Raw genomic sequence first — 23,555 nt, forward strand, 5'->3', positions numbered from 1 at the left:
GGCAGGCGTGGTGGCAGGTGCCTGTAATCCCAGCTATTCAGGAGGCTGAGGCAGGAGAATCACTTGAACCCGGGAGGCAGAGGTTGCAGTGAGTCAAGACTGCACCACGGCACTGCAGCCTAGGCAACAAATAAACAAACAAAACCCAAAAACCAACAAACCAATAGGTACCTGAGAAAGCTAGGAAAAAATTATTTAGTCTGACTGCTGAGCAATATGTTCAAATCAAACCACACTGCTGATCCCAGAGAAAAAAAATGCAGTTAACCAGGAGTTAATGCAGTATATAAACAGGACTCATGAGGAGTTCACTTTTTAAGTACATCATAACTATAATGACAGCATTCTATAAAACTCCCAGTTGTATTATAAACTATAATAGAAACACATGACAGAAAAAAAAAACCCGAAAAACTGATACATTGACAAAATATATTTGCACACAGAGAACTTTCAGTTGCTTACCAGTAGCCATAGGGTTCTGTTTAATGTACTCCCTGCGTATACTGATATTTTTTAGCAAACACTGTCGTGCATGTGCTCTTCTCTCCTTCACAGGATCTTTGGCACACAAGGCAAAGATTGCCATATACTCCAATGGGAGCAGTAACTTCACAAGTGCCTTATGCAGCTTCTGAGCAAATATCTGCCTTACTTGGTAACACTCATCCTACAGCAGCACAAAAATACTTAAATTGGTAAACATTTATTAAAAAAAAAAAAACCCCAGCAGTTTAACTATTTTTAATGTCTTCTCCAATTAAAAAAAATAATTACATGAGGGGAATAAATAATGTAATAATTGTAATGATTTAAAGACAGTTTAACAGGTAATAATAATAGTTCCTTTTGTACATATATTCACATAATAAATGAATTTGTATCCAGAAAGTAAATGTATTCAACTTTGAAGACAAGTAATTGACAAAAATAAGATGGTTACTTACATTAATAACAAGTGCACAGAGCTGAAACTGTTCTGGGGTAATAATTTCATGGTAACAAGGTTCCTGAGCAAGCTTCATTATGGCACTACCAGCAGCTAATCGCAAGCGAGACATATCAGATTTACTATAAACAAACAAAAAAGAAATAAACATTTTCTATAACCATTATCATTCATAAAGATGCTTTTGTCCCTTTTTGAATGTAAGGTCCTTAGAGGATAATTTATGCTTAAAATGACATAATGTACACCTATGGGAAAGCTATTTTGAGTCCACTAACCATGAACACAGGGGATTGTGACTTCCACAATCAAACCAAATCATTGTGACTTTTTGATTACAAATTTACCTACTTTCATTTCTAACAAGCTCAAGCTTAGATACTTCACCACAACCAAACAACTCTGCTTATTCATGCAACCATAGTAATTGAAAGGACAGGAAGAACTCTTTACATCAGGAGCTCTATCCCTCATTTTAAGAGGAATACATACATATTGATTGTAGAAAACTTGATTTAAAAAAATAAAAAAAATCACCTACAACTATTTAAAATCTATGTCCTGAATATACACACATAACAGGAATCTAGCTTAATGTCTGCTGAAATGGCAGGGCTGCAGTTAAGAGGGAAGTATCAGACAAATACCTGAAGCAAAGGATATGAAATATAAGAGCCAGTGTCTGTCTTAGGTACTAGTTCCTGGTGCTGACCTCCTTTTGCAGAATCAAGTTTTCAAAATGGAACCTCTGAGGCCTTGGCATTCCCACCCCCACACTGTGTATTCTTATTATTTATGTGGTAAAATGTGGTAATAAATGGGGTGGCAGGGGAGTCTTTCTACTTTGACTTCTATGTGGAACATAGCATGGCTTTCATATTTATTGTGACGGTTTTATGAAATGCAGAAAGCTAGTCTGAACCCACTGGGATTACTGCTAAGCATAGAGAGGAGAAAATCTGGTACTCTTGGACAACAGGATTGTTAAAATGAGTACTGGTAACAAGGAGGGAGCCTCAGATAGCTTCTATGACATTCATTCAGGAATGAAAGTAACAGCTATTATTTGAGTGCTTACTCTGTGCCAGGTAAAAGTTTACAGGCTTTATCTCAATTAATTTTCACTCCGGAAGAAATTGAGGCTTAGAAAAGGTAATATTATATGATATCCAATTAGGATCTAATGGGTGTTCATTCCATGGTTAACCATTCCCCTATTTTTTTGTGATGGAAAATAATGCTGGAGGAACATGCTTGTATATATGCTTTCATATGGTTCTTTTCCACACATGAATTACGAGTGTAAAAATAAAGAGTCAAGGATAACATTTTTGAGGATCTAGACGGAAAATGCCAGAGGCAAGCCAATTTATACTCACAGGGATAATGAAGAAACCCATTTCCCTGATCATACTGAGGAATGACTGCTTAAAAAAATTTTTTTTTTCTGATTTGTAAGGCAAAAGAGGCATTGCTTAAGTTTAAATTGTATTGACTGCATTTAGTGATGTTAAACTTTTAAAAGTAAACTGATAATAGCTAGTCTTCATCTCTACTGGGGGTCCTGCCTAGGTATCATTGAGTTTTAAGAGCTCATTATTATGCCTCATTATTATACCTATCTTCTGCCTAGGTATCACTGACTTGTAAGAGCTCATTGTTTGCCATATATAGTACATAATTACCCCAATTTAAAGCTTTCATTATCCCTAACTCAGCTGTAATCAGTGTATTATAAAAGGCTGCCCTTCACTTATTCGAGGATAAAAATAGGGCATGGTGGTGCACACCTATAGTCCTACTATTCAGGAGGCTGAGGCAGAAGGATTGCTTGAGCCCAGCTAGCCTGAGCTACACAGTGAGATCTCATTTCTAATTATAATCATTTTTTAAAAAATTAATTGCATAGCAGTACTACATATCTAGCCCAGATTGGAGTGCAGTGGCATGATCTTGGTGCACTGCAACCTCGACCTCTGGGTTCAAGCTATTTTCATGCCTCAGCCTCACCAGTAGCTGGGATTATAGGCATGTGCTACCACACCTAGCTAATTTTTTTATCTTTAGTAGAGACAGGGTTTCAACACGACTTCAATTGATCCACCTGCCTTGGCCAACCAAAGGGCTAGGATTACAGGCGTGAGCCACTGTGCTCAGCCTCATAAAGGAATGATTAAACCTCTGTCCTCTACCACAAATTTTAAAAAAGGAATGCATCATATGTAGAATTCTTTAGTTATCTATGCTGGTACTCTTGGCCCCTACTAATCAAGAATTTGAAAGAAACCAGGATCACGAAAAATTGAGCTTTCATTTTCATCTTAAAAATGAGATGGTAATTTTACAGATTAAAAGTGAACATGTGTAACAATGTAAACCATCTGTGCGTGTGCATATACATGTGTACACACCTGAATTTGTAGAACGACAAGAAGACTTCAACTCTCCTTTCTTTGAATTGCCGCTGAAATTTTTATTACTTTCATGGCACTCAAGTCACTCCACTTATTTATAATCACTTTAATACAGAGAAGCTCTTTGAAGGCAGGGACTTTTCCTATTTTTGCCGCAATGCTTTTCAGTGTTTTATGCAGTAAAAATTTAACAAATACTTGCTTAATTGAACCAAATGTTGATGCTAACTGTAATATTACAATAATGATTATGATTACATATTTGTAATCATATGAAGAAAATCATACTGGCACTATTAAAATAACAATACTATCAGACAGAAAAACCCTAAATGTGTACAGAAGATTTGATCCAGAAGAACAAGGTGTAATTATACCATTTGGTATTCATTAGGTAAATAATTCTTATATAATTTATATCAAAATTTCAGCACTAAGAAAACTGGAAAAAAAGAAAAATCTCACCTGATCCTCTTTTGCTCTGTCAGGTCACCCTCACTAACCAACATCGCTGATAATAATCGAAGAGTTGAATTGGCAGATTTAGACTGGTTGTTTTTCATACCCAACAGCCACCTTACCAGAAGTTTAATTGCCTGTACCTATAAAATATTAATATGCTAAAAAAAGAAAGCAACTTAAAATTCCAATTAAAGGGAAAATTACTTTACACTAGATTAATGAGATTACTTATCTCCATCAGCAGATATTTTATTAAATAAGGGGATAATAACAGTAAGAATAAGAACTAATATTGCCGAGCGTGGTGGCTCATGCCTGTAATCCAAGCACTTTGGGAGGCTGAGGCAGGCGGATCACGAGGTCAAGAGATCTAGACCATCCTGGCCAACATGGTGAAACCCCGTCTCTACTAAAAATACAAAACATAGCCGGGCATGGTGGCATGTACCTGTGGTTCCAGCTACTCAGGAGGCTGAGGCGGAAGAATCGCTTTAACCCAGGAGGCAGAGGTTGCAGTGAGCCGAGATTGCGCCACTGCACTCCAGCCTGGTGACAGAGCAAGACTCTGTCTCAAAAAAAAAAAAAAAAAAAGAACTAATATTTACTCTGTGCTTAACCAGTGCCAGGCACTTTTCTTAGAGCTGTACATGTATTAACTTATTTAATCTCCCAAAAAACTCTTATGAGGAAAAAATTTTTTTTCCCTAACCGATAAGGCAATTGAGATACATTGCTATGACATATAACTTGCTAAAAAGTCTGGCTCCAGAATTTAGCTTTTCTTTATTTTTTAAATTATTTTTAACTTTTTTCTTTTTTTTTTTTTTTTAAGATGGGGATTCACCATGATGGCCAGGCTGGTCTTGAACTCCTGACCTCAGGTGATTTACCCACCTCGGCCTCCCAAAGTGCTGGGATTACAGGCGTGAGCCACCACGCCCGGCCTAGGTTTTCATACTTAGATGCTTGTCCAAGATTTTGAAACTATTTGAAAATACTTACTGAGAAAACAACAATTTAAAGTATATAAGCCAGGCATGGTGACTCATGCCTGTAATCCCAGCACTTTGGAAGGCCAAGGCAGGTGGATCACCGGAGGTCAGGCATTAGAGACCAGCCTAGTCAACATCGTAAAACACTGTCTAGAATAAAAAAACCCCGTCTCTACTAAAAAAAAAAAAAAAAAAAAAAAAAAAAAACCTAGCCGGGCATGGGGGCACATACCAGTAGTCCCAGCTACTCAGGAGGCTGAGGCATGAGAATTGCCTGAGCCCAGGAGGCAGAGGTTGCAGTGAGTTGAGACTGTGTATCACTGCATTCCAGCCCGGGTGACAGAGCAAAACTCCATCTCAAAACAAACAAACAAAAAACAATAACATTGTACTGATTGCAGTAACTGAAAATAACTTCAGAGTTTTAAAGTTTTGTAGTACTGAAAAACTACTTTAAAGAAACCATCAAGTCTGATTCAGTCTCATTTAACATTCTGACCAAAAAAATGGGAGTTTCTATAATCATTGGTAGTCATAACTAGTTGGAGATGTCTAGTCAAAAGATTGTTAGCAATATACGTGAAAGAGCTAGCCAAAGGCTGGGTGTGGTGGCTCACGCCTGTAATCCCAGCTCTTTGGGAGGCCGAGGTGGGTGAATCACCTGAGGTCAGGAGTTGGAGATTAGCCTGGCCAACATGGTGAACCCCCTTTTATACTAAAAATACAAAAATTAGCCGGGCACAGTGGCACATGCCTGTAGTCCCAGCTACTTGGGAGGCTGAGGCAGGAGAACTGCTTGAACACAGGAGGTGGAGGTTGCAATGAGCCGAGATTGTGCCACTGCACTCCAGAGCCTGGGTGACAGAATAAGACTCCATCCAAAAAAAAAAAAAAAAAAAAAGGGCTAACCAAAAAATCAAAGTATTATTCATTAAATTTATTGACAACCTGGAAAAATGAATTGATAGAATATACGATGACTACGAAGCAACACAAAGTAAAACAGATTATCAAAGAAGATGACACAATCTTATTTTAAATCCCAAATCTGCCACTGTTAAACTGAGCTTTACTTTATATCTATTAAATGTCACAAATTTAGTAACAATCATCTACGTTATTTTGATTTCGTTTTGTTTAGACAGTCTTGTTCCGTCACCCGGGCTGGAGTATGCTGGCACAATCACAACTCACTGTAGCCTTGACCTCCTGGGCTCAAGCAATCTTCCTGCCTCAGTTTCCTGAGTACGTGAACTACAGGCGTGCACCAACACACCTGGCAAAATTATCATTATTTTTATTATTTTAGATGAAGTTTCACTGTTGCCCAGACTAGAGGGCAGTGGTGCAATGTTGGCTCACTGCAACCTCTACCTCCCAGGTTCAAGCGACTGTCCTGCCTCAGCCTCCAAAGTAGCTGGGATTACAGACATGCACTAACATGTCTGGCTAATTTTTGTATTTTTAGCAGAGAAGGAGTTTCACCATGTTGGCCAGGCTGGTCTCAAACTCCTGACCTTAAGTGATCTGCCCGCCTTGGCCTCCCAAAGAGCTGGGATTACAAACGTGAGCCACCGTGCCCAGTCCAACTAAATTATTTTTATTTTTCTTGTAGAGACACTGCCCAGGTTTGTCTCCAACTCCTAGGATCAAGTGATCCTCCTGTCTCTGCCTCCCAAAGTGGGGGGATTATAGGTGTGAGTCACAGTGCACAGCTTGACAAATATCTATCTTTGTCAAGTTAATATTCATATGCTTATAGATAGTGGTGGTGGTGCTGGGTTTAAGATGCTTCTGAGCACCGTCATTCTATAAACAATCTCTCTATAAAACAGCCTCATTCAGATTGTTTTAGCAGGCAGAAGACAATGACATATAATAAACAATGAAAACAATAATGTCTTCAAGAAACAACTTTTACAATGGATTTTAAAATAAAGCACCTTCTTAACAAATGCTTATTAACCATTACATTTAATAATAATAAAAAAAAAGGCTACTGGTTAGGTACAATGGCTCAAGCCCATAATCCCAGCACTTTGGGAGGCAGAAGTACTAGGATCAGCTGAGCCGGGGAGTTCAAGACTGAACTGAGCAGCACAGCAAGATACCACCTCTATTTATTAAATTTTAAAAAGGTGAGGAGGATACCTACAAATATGTCTTTTTAAAATACGAAGATTACCAAGACCTACACAAATTTACCTTTGCTAGTACTTCAGGGGAAACCTCTTCATCTGGAGACCACAGTTTTCCATTCTTTTCACCTGTTGACTATAGACAATTGAATAAATTTAGCTTCTAGCATGAAACAAAAATTAAAGCTTTTGCTGATTCAGTTTTTCATGTTGATCAACACAGTCTCTGTGTTGTTTTTCATGTTGATCACCAACCAGAGCTTGGAAAAGAACAAAGTTAGATGCCTCATACTTCTCAATTTTGAAATTTACTATAAAACCTACAGTAATCAAGAGTGTGGGCTGGTACTGGCAAAGATAGACATATAGATCAATGGGATAGAGAACCCAGAAAACCCTTGCATATATGGTAATTCATTTTTGACATGGGTGCCAAGACCAATCTTTAGGAAAAGAAAAGTCTTTTCAAAAAATGGTGCTAGAAAACCTGGATATCTGGCCAGGGACAGAGGCTCACACCTGTAATCCCAGCACTATGGGGGGCTGAGGCAGGTCGATCACTTGAGGTCAGGAGTTTGAGACCAGCCTGGCCAACATGGGGAAATCCGTCTCTACTAAAAATACAAAAAAAATTAGCTGGGCATGGAGGAGTATGGCTCTAGTTTTAGGTACTCGGAAGGCTGAGGCTGAATTGCTTGAACCTGGGAGGCAGAGATTGCAGTGAGCCGAGATTGTGTCACTGCACTCCAAGCTGGGCTACAGAGTGAGACTCTGTCTCAAAACACCACCACCACCACCACCGCCACCACCCTGGATATCCGTAAGAAAAAAACCACCACCACCACCACCCTGGATAGCTGTAAGAAAAAAACCAAACAAACAAAAAAATAGATGTTAATATATATAAAAATTAACTCAGAATGAATCAAAGATCTCAATTCAAGACGTAAAAACAGCCAGGCATGGTGGCTCACACCTGTAATCCCAGCACTTTGGGAGGCCAAGGTGGGAGGATCACAAGGTCAGGAGATCGAGACCATCCTGGCCAACATGGTGAAACCCCATCTCTACTGAAAATACAAAACATTAGCCAGGCATGTTGGCATGCACCTGTATCCCAGCTACATAGGAGGCTGAGGCAGGAGAATCGCTTGAACCCAGATGGCAGAGGTTGCAGTGAGCCAAGATCAAGCCACTGAACTCCAGCCTGGGCCACAAAGGTAGACTCTGTCTTAAAAAAAAAAACAAAAAAACAAAACAAAACAAAACAAGAACAAGAGCTAAAACTGTAACTCTGAAAAGATGACACATGGGGAAATCTTCATGATCTGGGATCTGGTAAATATTTGACAAAGGTTTTAATATACAGAAAATGTAAATAACTCTTAAAACTCAACATGAAGCAACGTAACTAAAAGCAGATGAAGGCAGCCTGGGCAATATGCCGAAACTCTGTCTTTAAAAAAATACAAAAATTAGCTGGGCGCAGGTGACTCACACCTGTAATCCCAGCATTTTGGGAGGCCGAGGAGGGTGGATCACAAGGTCAAGAAATCAAGACCATCCTGGACGACATGGTGAAACCCTGTCTCTACTAAAAATACAAAAATTAGCCAGGCATGGTGGCATGTGCCTATAGTCCCAGCTACTAGGGAGGCTGAGGCAGGAGGTATCACTTGAGCCTGGGAGGCAGAGGTTGCAGTAAGCCAAGATTGTGCTACTCCACCCCAGCCTAGGTGACAGAATGAGACCATGTCTTTTTTTTAAAAAAAGAAGTGGGTGAAAGAATTTAATAGACACCTCTCCAAAGGAGATATTACAGATAGTAATAAGCACACAAAAAATATCCTCGATGTTATTATTCATTAGGAAAATGCGAATCAAAACCACAATGAGATACCACTTCATATCCACTAGTATGGCTATTTTTTTTTAAAGGAAACTGTAACCCAATAATGTTATTCCTACATATATACCCAAGAGATAAGAGAACAGTAACATAAATGTTCCTATCAGCATTATTCACAATAGCCAACAGCTACCTATTGGCAACCCAAGTGTCCATCAACAGACAAAGAAACTATCGGATATATACACACAATAGAACACTATTTAGCCACAAAAGGAACAACATTCTGATACATACTACAACATGGATAAGAGATATGTAGAATAGGTAGTCATCGAGTCAGAAAGTAGAATAGAGAGTTGTTGCTTAATGGGTACAGAGGTTTTGTTTGGGATGATGAAAAAGTTCTGGAGATGGATGGGGTGGTGGTGATTAGATGACAATGTGGCTGTTTATAATGTTAGTGAATTTTACATTTAAAAATGGCATATTTGATATTATGTATATTTTATCACAATAAAAAAAGACCATCTGAAAACACAATCTATCAACAATTATCATTTAAGATGTATGTTAAATTTCACATTTGTTGACAACCACATCTATCAAGAGTAAAAACTGCAAGGATATTTGGGGTGGGAAATGAGACTTAGGCCACGTTCCTCTCCTCTTGTCTGCTGCATTCAAAAGTGGGAGGTGGTACAAATACGAAAGGTGTATGAGCAGGTATCTTTAAGTTCCTGATATTGAGGCCTCAAGCCTACCAAACCATGAGAGAAAGTTATAAACTTTGGATAAACTGGCTTTGTGGCTAATTAGTACTTAATTGTAAGTCCTCCACAATGATCCAGCATGTAAAGAATGGTTTGTCTTCATAGAATAACAATTGATTTAATTTAGATCCATTTGTTAAGACAGTGATTCTTTTTTTTTTTTTTTTTTTTTTTGAGATGAGAGTCTTGCTCTTGTCGCCCAGGCTGGAGTGCAATGGTGCCATCTTGGATCACTGCAACCTCCGCCTCCTAGATTTAAGCGATTCTCCTGCCTCGGCCTCTCGAGTAGTTGGGATTACTGGCACCTGCCACCACTCCTGGATAATTTTTTGTATTTTTAGTGGGGATGGGGTTTCACCATGTTGGCCAGGCTGGTCTCGAGCTCCTGATCTCAGGTGATCCACCCGCTTCGGCCTCCCAAAGTGATGGCATTACAGGCGTGAGCCACCATGCCGGGCCAGCAGTGCTTCTTAATCAAGATGTGTTTCCAAAATCATTTGGGAAGTCTTTTCAATCAATACGTTCCAACCCAGAGGTAATAAATCAGAGCACACAGACATCAATAAATCTCGTACCAAAAGTACAGTGTAATGTCTTAAAAATTAGTCAAATTCAAGTCTACTTACTTTTTTTTTTTTTTTTTGAGACAGAGTTTCCCTCTTGTTGTCCAGGCTGGAGTGCAATGGTGTGATCTTGGCTCAATGCGACCTCTGCTTCCTGGGTTCAAGTGATTCTCTTGCCTCAGCCTCCCAAGTAGTTAGGATTATAGGTGACTGCCACCACACCTGGCTAATCCACTTACATTTACATTTCTAACAATGTTTGATAAAACAAATTCTAGCCAGGCATGGTATGGTGGCTCAGGACTGTAATCCCAGCACTTTGAGAGGCCAAGGTAGGGGGGTCACCTGAGGTCAGAAGTTCAATACCAGCCTGGCCAACATGTCAAAACTCCATCTCTACTAAAAAATACAAAAATTAGCCAGGCGTGGTGGCAAGTGCCTGTAATAGCAGCTACTCAGGAGGCTGAGGCAGGAGAATCGCTTGAACCCAGGAAGCAGAGGTTGCAGTACGCCGAGATCATGCCACTGCACTCCAGCCTGGGGCACAGAGTGAGAATGTCTCTAAAGCAAATAAACAAAACAAAACAAAAAAACCAACTCTAGCATCCCAGAAAATTATAAGCTGTCTTTTGAAGGTTAGGACAATAGATTTTAGTTATATTTAACTTTCATGATTCCCAAATCCCATGTTCTGATTTTTATTTGTTAAGTGTGAAATTCTAGTAGTAATAGCTACCATGAAATCAGGAAGTAGTTTGGAATTTAAATAAGTAAGCAATAAATAAATAGAACCAATATAGAATAATTTAAAAGAAAAAGAAAAGTACATAGAAACAGAAGTATTTCTGTGACAAAGATATAAATAGTCTTAATCTCATGATTCTCAATTTAATTAAATGAGAAACTTACCCTGTCATTCATTAGCAGATCTTTCACAATAAAATTTGCCACTACAGATTTCATTGGGGAAGCAAACTGATCTGGAGCTAACATAGAAATGTGGCCCAATGAAACTAATGGAGTTATAAGTTGTTCTGGCACATCAGCATTCAGACTCCTACTGAGTGGCTATAAAAATAAAAGAGACAAAATTACCAATTTGTTTTATAAATATCTAGACATTCTACTGAATTTATCATGCCCAAACCAACCTGCTCTAATATGATCATAACTAACTTCAACCACGTTAGACACTTGGTTCTTAATTCACCTACTAAATTTTAGCAAGATTTAAAGAATGTAGAAAAAGATAAAAGAAAAAAATAAAACCCAAGTAAAAGAAAAAAAAAAGAACATTTTTTGCTTCACCAAATCAGCATTATTTTTGATTAATCTACAACAACAGATTTGCTATATTGGTGGATTTCTCACCCTGTGGGAACATTTTAAATCATCTTAAATCACATAAAGTAAGAGTTCACTGGGTTTTGGTCACACTATCTCCAACTTATAATAGGAATACATTTCTATTTTTTGCTTTATTTTTGTTTTATTTTTAGGAATACATTTCTAATAGTAAAATGAGGCCAATCATCATATGTAAAGAAAGGGAAACAGGATTAATTTTCAGGTAGGGTTCTTAGGTACTTCAAACTGGATTGTTCAAAATTATCTACTAATACTTTCTGAGAATAAATGCACCACTGAGCCAATAAGGCTAAAATTAAGTAAAATGTTCTAATATAAACACATAAAGCCAGGTGCAGTGGCTCACGTACGTAATCCTAGTACTCTGGAAGGCTAAGGCTTTGGGTGAATCACTTCAGTCTAGGAGTTTGAGAACAGCCTGGGCAACATGGCAAAACCTCATCTCTATAAAAAATACAAAAATTAGTTGGGCATGATGGCATGTGCCTGTACTCTCAGCTACTTGGGAGGCTGAAGCAGGAGGACTGCTTGAACCTAGGAGTTCAAGGCTGCAGTGAGCAGAGTGCACCACTGTACTCCAGCACTGGTGACAAAGTCAGACCTTGTCTCAAAAACAAACTAAATAACAAAAACCAGAAAACATCCTTCAATATGAAGTACATGAACATATAATCTAATCTAAAGGCTGGGAATGCAGTACCATATAAAATAGAAAGAATCCTTGCTCCCAAGGAATTTATATTCTAGGGGACTACATATAAACAGCTTAAAAAAATCTAGCTTCCATCTTCATCAAACTACAGAGCTTAAAAAATAAAAGACCAATATAAACACAACCTATGTATTAGATATACCTCAAAAATCTGTGCAAGCTGGACTTCTTTATTTGTGAATATGGCGTGTATACAGTGCACAGCCTGTTTTGCTTGGTGTGGAGTACCCCTCTTTGCTTTTTGATGTAAAATGGGAATTAAGGTCCTGCAAAAAATAATATAGTTTTTTTTTTTCTTAAAGCCATAAAACAACAAGTATTCCTTTGGTTGACTTCCACTTCCCCTATATAGATGGATGCTGGCAGAGAAGCCTCTCTTAAAAATTATCTGAACTAAAGAAAGACTTAAAAAAGCTCTCTCTCTATCCCCAAGTACAACCAAGAAATACAATGCCTCAAGAAAAAGCCTACTTCAGGAGACAATTTTTATTTTAAAGCTATTTCACAAATATTCAAAATAACAAGCAACCCTGAATTCATCATCTAAAGCTTACCCCATGACATGTTTTTACATTTACCTTCTAAGTAAGATATTGCTAATTTTTTAAATTCCCTTTTATAATCCCCTTCAGTTATTTCAAAGTAGCTATGGAAAGAGAGTAGCAACAGGCCAAGAGGTATTAAACAGCTGAAATGATACTAGTGAAATAAAGTATGCAAAGATACAGATACATATATATCAGCAGAATGGCAATAAAAATATCTAACCATTATGTGCCAGACATCATTCTAGGTATTTACATATGGATTAATTCAACTAATGTTCACACCCACCTATAGAAGACTATTACAGTCGTTACACAGATGAGAAAAACTAAAGTACAAAGATGTTATTTAAGCCTCCTGAGATGAAGCTAGGAAACTGAGAGTTGGGATTTGAAAATTAGCATTTCTTTCCAAATCCATACACTTAACTTCTACACTGACAATGAAGAGTAAACTAAAACAGTCTTCTGTTAGGATGAGATGAAAAAACATGTAACAGTCTTCAAAAATTAAATGCTGATGACAGAAAAAATTCATTAGGTAGAATGAAGAAAACAGCGTGCTTATATGAACCTACAAAAAATAGACAAACATCTAGTAGATGAACATTCATAAAAAATATACATAGAAAATATTACTGGTGACTATTTCATTATATTTTTTCTAGTTTCAGTTTGCTACAATGAATACAAGTATTTTTATAATCAGGAAAATTGATAAAGTGAAATAAACATTTAAAGAAAGATATTTAACGTTTTATATATATATATGTGTCATATATTTAATGTTACAAGAGCCTATTTTATAAATTATAAAGGTAGTGGTATCAAATGCAAGGGTGACAATGCCGTCTTATGATAATGAAAGGCTAGACATGAAAAGCTATACTGCAGGCTCCAAGCCATTAACCTTAACCAAAAATGGAAACATATGCTAGTTGGTATAAGTCTAATTTGATGTTTATAAATATGCTTGAAGCTTCCCTCTATGGACTTTGGAATTATGAGATAGGAATGTCCATGCCCAAATAGACTTCCTTGACTGAGTCGTGACTATGCTTCTAAATAGAAGACGTCTTTCCTCTCTCCTATCTGTTTAGTCTTTCACCACACCGTTTACCAAAGTAACACCTCTTATAAAATAACACTAGTGAATGATGAAGACAGTTTCGATCAAACTGTTGTTAAATGTATTACTAATTATTCTTAGCTAAATAAAATAATACAGAAGTCAACTTTAACCTTTCTTCTTGTTTTTTCTAGAGCGCTATAGTCCAGTGATGACATCAGGGTTGTTATTGAGGTCTTTAGAGTTGTGCTTTTCTGCTTTCCAGTGATTACTTCCTTTTTTCTCCATTAGTCTTATGAATAAGGCGTTTTATTCCTCATGTCCAAAGTTAACTCTTCCATCTATACTCATTTTCAATTGCTTCCTTTGAGGTAGAATTCCTCTAAGAATAGATTCTTTGCCTTTAAGAAATGTATAGGTTTTCCTCTCTTGAAAAACTCATCAAAAACTTTATCCTATTGTGTCAATGATTTTTTTTTTATGCTGTACACATATAGAATTTATTATCTCTAGTCTATAAACTCCTTGAGGGCAGGGACTGATTGTGGTAACTTTTTTTCATCAGCCAGAATAATGGTGAGAATGAAGAGAACGTACAATGAACACTGAATTATTTCACAAGTTAAACTATTAGCTCACAAATTTAATAAAAACTTCAGGAGATTGCTTGCCCTATGATTACCATGTGAGGAAAATGGTATGTAGTTGAATATACCTTGAACTACTTGCATATACCCTGAACATACGGTTCAACAGTTATTTGCAATGTGTTTTTCCCTCTAAGATGTCTTCTGCAATTTTTTTTAAGTCTAAATATAACATCTCAGCAGAAGTTTCACCTTAACCTTTTAAGATGCCAAAGTGAACTATCTGCCTCATTTTTTGGTGGGACAGTAAAGTGACAGTTATTGAATTTATAACCCATTTACAGAAAAAAGATGAATACACATGGATGAGAAAGACATTCATCATAAATATAATAAAACAGTAAATTCTGTGATAACTTTTGATTCTTAATATCTTAAAATAATTTTGTTCTAATGATGGGAGAGGCGTGTAAGGCAAGGGAAAGACAAAATAGAGGAGGACACAGAAAAATAGCTTCTAAATCAAAATTGTCTTTCCTCTCTCCTATCTTCCTACACAGAAGGAAAACAATTATTCTATGGTTCCCACACTTAGAAACTTTTGTATTTCCCATGGGAGAAAAAGTGTACTCACGATCGTATTTGTGGAAGATCTGTTTCTATTTTGTGACCTGTATTTCTAAAAATTTGTATAGCAGCTTCTGCTACCTTGTCATCTTCCATTCTTAGGCACTGTAACAAGGACTCATATGTCTCTGCAGAGTGGAACGAGGTAGGATGTGTGAAAGACAGAACCTGAAAAAACAGATATAGCTTTAGAAGTACACAATTGACATACAGCCCTTGTCCTATTTTCTTCTTTACCTCTTAGTCTATTCTGCTACTTGGAACACAAAACACATGGCTCTGTTTTTACTGAATGTGATTTACAGTATTAATAACTCTTACCAGTTTATAAATATATTGTATTTAGGTGAAGGAATGCTTACTTGAAATAAAACCTCCATCCGTAATGACTCAATCTTTGTGTAATGTAAACAAAATGCTAACTCAGAGCTTTCTTTGACTGGCAAAAAGATAATCTATGAGAAATTTTTTCTTTTCTTTTCTTTTTTTTTGGGGGGACAGGATCTCACTCTGTTACCTAGGCTGGAATGTAGTGGAACATCACAGCTCACTGTGGTCTCAACCTCCCACCTCAGCCCCCTGACCTGAGACTACAGGTGCACCATATGTCTGGCTAAATTCTTTTGTTATTTTTGTAGACATGAGGTCTAGCTACGTTACCCAGGCTGGTCTCCAATTCCTGTGCTCAAGATTTCCTCCTGCCTTGGCTGGGATTACAGGTGAAAACCATTGTACCCAGCCAAGGAAATATTTCAAGTGAAATCTATCACTCATCATAACTATCAACAAAGAAACCACTATTGTGAACTTTTAATTATGATTACAATATATAATTATTCCCTTATGACACGAGCACAAACGTGCTCTTAAGTAATTTTTAACAAGTTAGATACATGTCTAAAGAGTTAACCTTCCATAAAGTAGAAGCAATTCAGTTAATGTAGTATCAAGATTAGGGCTGAAAATAGAAGAAAGGAGAAAGGGAAATCAAGCAGGTGGTCTCCATTAATTAATTCAATAAGCACTTATTTAATGGTAAGTGCAGATATTGTCTCATTTGGCAAGATTTGGAGGGATAATATCTAGTTATGTGGTTTTATTTACAAAAAATTGGAGAATTAGAAAAATGTAATAAAAAGCAATCTATTAAAATATATTGCCTTAAAGGCGGCTTCACTTTTAAAACGAATTGAAAATACAACTCAATTATTAAAAATGTAATTAAAATCTTATTAATGAGGCATCACATCAATTCTTTCAATGCAATGTTATTTAAGACTCTCAGAATATGATCCCATCATTCTTTTTCTATCTAACATTGTTGTACTTGGTTGTCTCTTCTCCCTTATGTCGCAGTGGTATCAATGTCTCTTTGCCTTTAATTTCTACTCTTCTTTTATTTAATCTGATGAAAGCTCTATCAAGGGCTGCAGCTGGTTGAAAGCCAGGTTAAAAGTTGGTGACAGTACCTTGCTTACCCAGTGGCACTCAACAGTCTGGAACCTTGTCTCCCATTATTCCCCAAAGCACTGCTTTTATCTAGTCATGCCAGTCTCCCAAGAATCCCACAAATATGCCAAAAACTACTCACTTTGATGATGATATTCCGTCCCCCCTAGATTTAGTTATGTATCCTGTCCACAAAGTTTTAAGCCACATCTTGCTATTACTTAGTTAAGACTGGATTGTACAGCAATCACTAACAAGCATAGCAGGCATGGAAATGATAAACAGTGAAACAAACAATTTATGATCTAAAATAATTACATTATGTTATGATGTAAAAACATTACTTTTACATAATCTGACTTCCAACACAAGTTTTAACCTTTCAAACAGCTTCCTATGAACTAAGTCTGACAATTGTAAAGCCTGAAAAGAAGGCAAATTATGACCCTACGGAAATACATGGCAAGAAAACTGTTTCAAAAATACCTTAAGAAGTTCAAGTCCTGAACGAATAGCTGTATCTGGACTTACACCCTCCTCTTCATCATCTGCGGTCCCCTCTATTGACTTATTCATCAATTTCACTAGTGCACTATTAAAAGAAGAAAATATAAATCAGTTAACACTAGAGTAGTAACTATATCCTCATCACACTGTGACAGAACATATACAGAGCCTTAAAAGATCAAATTCAAAGGAATTTCTGTGTGTGTGTGTGTGTGTGTGTGTGTGTGGCCGGGGGGGAAGTTCAACTTTATCCTTTACTTGATAACTAACCTTCTACATAGTATATCCCCCTAAGAAACTTAATGTGTAAGAATAACTCTTCTTGGTTGGGCGAGGTGGCTCATGCCTGTAATCCCAGCACTTTGGGAGGCCAAGGCAGGTAGATCACAAGGTCAGGATTTCAAGATAGCCTGGCCATAAAGGTTAAACTCCATCTCTATTAAAAACTACAAAAATTAGCTAGGCACTATGGCAGGTGCCTGTAATCCCAGCTACTTGAGATGCTGAGGCAGGAAAATCGCTTGAACCTGGGTGGTTGCAGTGAGCCGAGACTGTACCACTGTACTGTACTCCAGCCTGGGTGACAGAGTGAGACTCCATCTCAAAAACAACAACAACAACAAAAAAAAACCAACCAAAAAAAACCAAAAAACTTCTAAAAAATAACAAAACAAAAATTAAATGACACAATACATACTGGTAATATATTTACATAATTTAATATTCATTTCCATATATACTGAGATCATTTTCAGTTTTAAGAACAACAATAATATAGTAGTTGCTAAATAGGCAATGACAACTGACTCAAAAAATACAAATAAGAAACATATATATGGACAAATGAATTAATCACTAGTAATTAATATACTGAATCAGTAATTTTATTTCTATAAATTTATAGCAAAGAAGCAAGTCATTGGAAGCATCATGCTATATTTATAAAGATTCATTAATTAGAAACAATGTAATTGTCAAAAATCAAGGAATTAGTTTTTCAAAATGCCCACCTCCAAGAAATAGAATATTATCTGGTCAATAAAAAATCAGACTATGTAGCAACATGGTACTATTTTAAGTAAAAACAAATGTGATTTCTGGTTTTGAAATTCTTTACTCATCAGTAAATTGAAGAAGGTATTACCCTATTATGAGAACATTCAATTATTATTGCAAATGTTCAAAATAATAGTTTGGTTAAATTTTTTTCCTTTGGTGTTACGTATATGTCAAATTGTTCATTTAAAAAAATTTAGGCCAGGCGTGGTGGCTCACGCCTATAATCCCAGCACTTTGGGAGGCCGAGGCAGGTGGATCACGAGGTCAAGAGATCGAGACCATCCTGGTCAACATGGTGAAACCCCGTCTCTAGTAAAAATACAAAAAAAATTAGCTGGGCATGGTGGCGTGTGCCTGTAGTCCCAGCTACTTGGGAGGCTGAGGCAGGAGAATTGCTTGAACCCAGGAGGCAGAGGTTGCGGTGAGTCGAGATTGCGCCATTGCACTCCAGCCTGGGTAACAAGAGTGAAACTCTGACTCAAAAAAAAAAAAAAAAAAAAAAATTAATTACCAAATATATATAGAATGCAAATGCTGAAATTCTTTTCACTTACAAAAAATTAACAAATAAAAATTATAAATATTCATGGGGTACACAGTGATGTGTCCAGACATATAATGCATAGTGATCAGATCTGGAAAATCAGCATATCCGTCATCTTAAACACTTATAATTTCTTTGTGTTGGGAACATTCCAAATTAAGCATTTTATTAAGAAATCCCAGTAAACATCGGATGAATTTAACACAATTACAAGTGTGTTTCAAAAAATTTATAAATGTATGTAAATACTTGTGATAGGTTCCATGCATATAATTAATGAGTATTAACTACCTGCCATGTGCCAAGTCTTACAGTTTACCTGAGAAATACACTGTGAAATGAGACATAATCTCTGCTATAATTGTAATGTCAGTAATCACCAGTATGCATCAAGGAGCTATAAGCAAAAGACCAAAGTCTTGAAACCAGGATCATAATCCTTCCTCTTATAAAGTATTTTTCCACTTTTATAAATTAGATAAATAATACATACTTCACAGGGCTATCATGATACAAAAGATGATCACCAATCCAATTGTCTCTTCAAAACCGGTTATGAAGTCTACGCTATACAACCAATGTTACAAATCTTCACCATCTATCTGAAGTCTAAATCTTCCCACTGAGCAACTTCATCTTTAACAGAAGACAGAGTAGTAATGGAAGCCTTGAGTGAAAACTCTTCTAATTTTCCATACCTAATCTTCGAATGTCCTCTAATTTGTGTCTATTATTTTGTCATGTCGTAGGCTAAGATGTACTTCTTACTGCTCTGCTTCCTTAGGAATGTTGCTCATCTATATTCCCCTTCCCTTATCTGCAATCTGTCTTCTTTTCACCTAGCACCTTTTCAAGGTATTTAAATATTCAAAATAATTTAGTCAAAAACTATAGCAGAAGATTCTTCTTCAAGCTTATTCCCTTTCCATCATCTCATTTATCTCTGTTACTTTTTTTTTTGAGGCTCAAACTCTGATTTTAGTCCTTTTTTTTCTTGGTCTTTTTTTGAGACAGTCTCATTCTGTTGCCAAGGATAGAGTGAAGTGCCATGATCTCAGCTCACTGCAACCTCCACTTCTTGGGCTCATTGTTCCACCTCAGCCTCCCACATTCCTGGGACTGCAGACCCATGTTATGGTGTCCAGCTAATTTTTGTATAGATGGGGTTTTGCCATATTGCCTAGGCTAGTTTTGAACTCCTGGACTCAAGTGATTTACCCACCTCTGCCTCCCAAACTGCTGGGACTACAGGTGTGAGTCACCACACCCAGCCTTGTCCTTTGCTTTTTATGTAAAGTTGGTGCTGTCTACACTGACTGTCTCCACTGGTGCTTTCAATTTATCTCCTAAGCAGGGTTTTAGAAGGGTGATAAGGTTACGTATCCCTTTAATATGCTTAAGCCTCAGGATAGCCAAGTGGTACCTACTGGCTTTCTGCTGAGCTGGGCCAGTAAACAGACTTCAGCAGTCTTCTCTGCATAAGTATCACTGATCATTTTCTCTGTGTACCACAATGTAGATATTGGAAAGGACTGTCGTATGCCTTTCTGAATCCATGACATTCTGGCTTTGTCCTTTGTACTCCACAGAAATGACTCTGGCCATTGTCATTTCTTCCCATTTCCTAATCTAGTCGATGATTCTTAGTATTTAATTGATTTCTGGATAGCATCTGACCTCCAGATTTTAAATCCTCTTTGGTTTTTTTCTGCTTTTGACTATACCTGCTCAAAACGTTTCTTTTTTTAGGCTGGAGTCACTCTGTCACCCAGGCTGGAGTGCAGTGGTACCATCTTGGCTCACCACAAACTCCAACTCCCGAGTTCAAGCGATTCTCCTGCCTCAGCCTCCCAAGTAGCTGGGACTACATATGTGCACCACCATGCCCAGCCAATTTTTGTATTTTTTAGTAGAAACAGGGTTTCACCATATTGGACAGGCTGGTCTTGAACTCCTGACATCGTGAACCATCTGCCTCGGCCTCCCAAAGTGCTGGGATTACAAGCGTGAGCCATCGTGCCCCGCTTGCTCAAAACTTAAAAAAAAATTTAACCAAGTCCATTATCTTCTGCCAGCCTCTTAATTGCTAAGTTTCTCTCAGGATTCAGTCCTCAATCCTTTTTCTTTTTAAAATTTTACTCTTTCTCCTGGGTTTCAGCCATCATTACAATGACTACTTCATTTTCATCTACTACCTATAGACCATTAACAAACTGTAGCATGCATATGTCAAGCTGTATGAACATATGCATGGGGGGAAAATGGATTATATTTAGAATGATTTTCTATTAACTCCAATCTTTTCTTTCAAAATTCTAGACTGGGGGCAGTGGTTCACGCCTGTAATCCCAGCACTTTTGGAGGCCAAGGCAGGTGGATGATTTGAGGTCAGGAGTTTGAGACCAGCCTGACCAATATGGTGAAACCCCATCTATACTAAAAATACAAAAATCAGTCTGGCATGGCGACATGTGCCTGTAATCCCAGCTACTCAGGAGGCTGAGGCAGGAGAATCACTGGAACCCAGAGGCAGAGGCTGCAGTGAGCCGAGATAGCACAGAATGAGACTCCATCTCAAAAAAGAAAAAAAAAATTCTAGATTATCACTGAAGTGCATGCCAAGAAATATTTTATAAATATTTCTTGATTCCTTTTGCCTTTGCTATCTGCTATTTTTTCTTTCTAGAATAGGTACTAAAATATTCATTCAGCACTTAATATGTATGAGGTATTATGCTAAATATTTTACGTATTCATATATTATTTAATTATCTTAAAAATTATAGTGAGTAGTGATTATCATTGTCGTTATTTTCGTATTTTTAGTAGAGATGGGGTTTGGTCATGTTGGCCAGGCTGGTCTGAATTCTTGACCTTAGGTGATTTGCCTGCCTCAGCCTGCCAAAGTGCTAGGATTACAGGTGTGAGCCACCACATCCAGCCTATTGTCCTTATTTTCAAAGATGAGTAAACTGAAGCTCAGAGCAGTTTAAGTAATCTACTCAAGGGCACTGGCTGGTCACCTGGACTGTACTTCCCCTGCAGTCTTCACCTGGCTCATCCCTATAAGTCTTATCTTTCACTATCCATCATATGTGCCACCTATTTCAGGAGGTTCCTTTACAACAAACCCATCTCACACAATTTGGATTACATAACTATCTCCCCCCAGTTATGGAATGTACTTTACAAATCACTCTTTTAAGTATATGTTAAATGAATAAATAAGCCCTCTATTTGTCATTTAATATTTAAGATTTGGTTATATGGAAGGACTGTAAGACATGTTTATCACTAAAATTAAAAAATTACATAAAATTAATCCATTAGAAATTCTAACTATTAATTTACTTCTCTGAGCCCAAATAACTAATGATGATACTGAAAAACTTCAGTTTTTGGTCTTTTAACACTAGAGATCAAATATTATGCTATAATTTGCTGAAGTAACAAAACCCTTGTAAGGCTTCATGGAGGCTCTGATTTTCTGATAGGATTACATGTCTCTTTCAAAGTTAATAAGCTTAAGCAAGAGTGCCCATTTCTACTATGTTATATACATGATCTATCCCAATAAAGTCAAATGGTACACAGCAAAGGACATTAACATGCAAAATAACACAGGCAGATTTAACTTACTGTTTTTGAACTACTACAATGTGGACAAAACAATTAGTCCCTCAAAGCCTTAGTAGTTCCTTACTTATTTGCAAATGAGAAAATTAGAGGATAGGAAAATCAGGCCAGGTATGGTGGCTCACGCCTGTAATCCCAGCGCTTTGGGAGGCCAAGGTGGGCAGAATGCTTGTGCCCAGGAGCTCAAGACCAGCCTGGTCAACATGGCAAAACTGCTTCTCTACAAAAGAACTTCAAAAAAATTAGCTAAGTATGGTGACGTGCCTATAGTTCCACCTACTCAAGAGGCTGAGGTCTGAGACTGTTTGAGCCTACTACAGTGAGCCAGGATCATGCCACTGCACTTCAGCCTGGGCAACAGAGTAAGATCCTGTATCCAAAAAAGAAAAGAGAAAAAGAAAAGAAAATCTTTTCTTGCAGTGGTGTGATCTCAGCTCACTGCAAACTCCGCCTCCCAGGCTGGGATTACAGGCATGCACCACCATGCCTGGCTAATTTTTTCTAGTAGAGATGGGGTTTCACCATATTGGCCAGGCTGGTCTCCAACTCCTGACCTTGTGATCTGCCTGCCTTGACCTCCCAAAGTGCTGGGATTAAAGGGATGAGCCACCACGCCCGGTCAGAAAAGAAAATCTTAATAAAAAAGGGCTGGGTGTGGTGGCTCACGCCTGTAATCCCAGCACTTTTGGAGGCCGAAGTGGGAGGATTGCTTGGGTCCAGGAGTTTGAGACCAGCCCAGAGAACATGGCAAAACCCTGTCTCTACCAAAACAAACAAAAAAACACCCCCACAAAATTAGCCAGGTGTGGTAGCATGTGCCTGTGGTCCCAGCTACTTAGGACGCTGAGGGAGGAGGATCACCTGAACCCAGGAAGTTGAGGCTACAGTGACTTATGATCATGCCACTGTACTCAAGCCTGGGAGACACAGCAAGACCTTTTCTTAAAAAAAAAAAAAAAAAAAGAAGAAGAAGATAAACAAAAGTAAATTTTGTTGATTTTATTTTATATGGTGAGAGATGAGAGATAGGGGTCTAGTTTTATTCTTCTGCTAGTCAGTTTTCCCAGCACAATTTACTGTAGAGACTATGTTCTTGACACTTCTATTGGAAATGAGCTGGCTAAAAAAGCACAAATTGTAGCTGGGTTCTCAATTGAGATCCTTTGGATTATGTAACTAGTTTTTATGCCATCATGTTCATTTGGTTACTATAGTTTTGTAGGGTATTTGAAAGTCAGGTAGTGTGATGCCTCCAGCCTTTGTTCTTTTTCCAGATAATGCTTTGGCTATTTGAGTCTTTTCAGGTTCCACA

The 23,555-nt window shown here is 37.6% G+C and overlaps 1 protein-coding gene across 2 annotated transcripts in view; it reads right to left on the reverse strand.

Moving 5' to 3' along the window:
- Nucleotides 1-23,555, reverse strand: part of PDS5A (PDS5 cohesin associated factor A) — a 156,322-nt gene that overhangs the window by 43,619 nt on the left and 89,148 nt on the right. For both annotated transcript variants that reach the window (XM_064366510.1, XM_064366508.1), the window contains exons 18-25: nt 16,984-17,089; nt 15,056-15,216; nt 12,363-12,486; nt 11,050-11,208; nt 7,023-7,091; nt 3,829-3,965; nt 948-1,071; nt 466-670 (exon numbers count right to left, since the gene is read on the reverse strand). In XM_064366510.1, the coding sequence (XP_064222580.1) occupies nt 466-670; nt 948-1,071; nt 3,829-3,965; nt 7,023-7,091; nt 11,050-11,208; nt 12,363-12,486; nt 15,056-15,216; nt 16,984-17,089 (1,085 nt within the window). The remainder of the gene's footprint in view (nt 1-465; nt 671-947; nt 1,072-3,828; nt 3,966-7,022; nt 7,092-11,049; nt 11,209-12,362; nt 12,487-15,055; nt 15,217-16,983; nt 17,090-23,555) is intronic.

This window comes from Aotus nancymaae, unplaced genomic scaffold (genome assembly GCF_030222135.1).
Source record: "Aotus nancymaae isolate 86718 unplaced genomic scaffold, 86718_ANA_hifiasm-v0.15.2.pri h1tg000006l, whole genome shotgun sequence".
NCBI lineage: Eukaryota > Metazoa > Chordata > Mammalia > Primates > Aotidae > Aotus > Aotus nancymaae.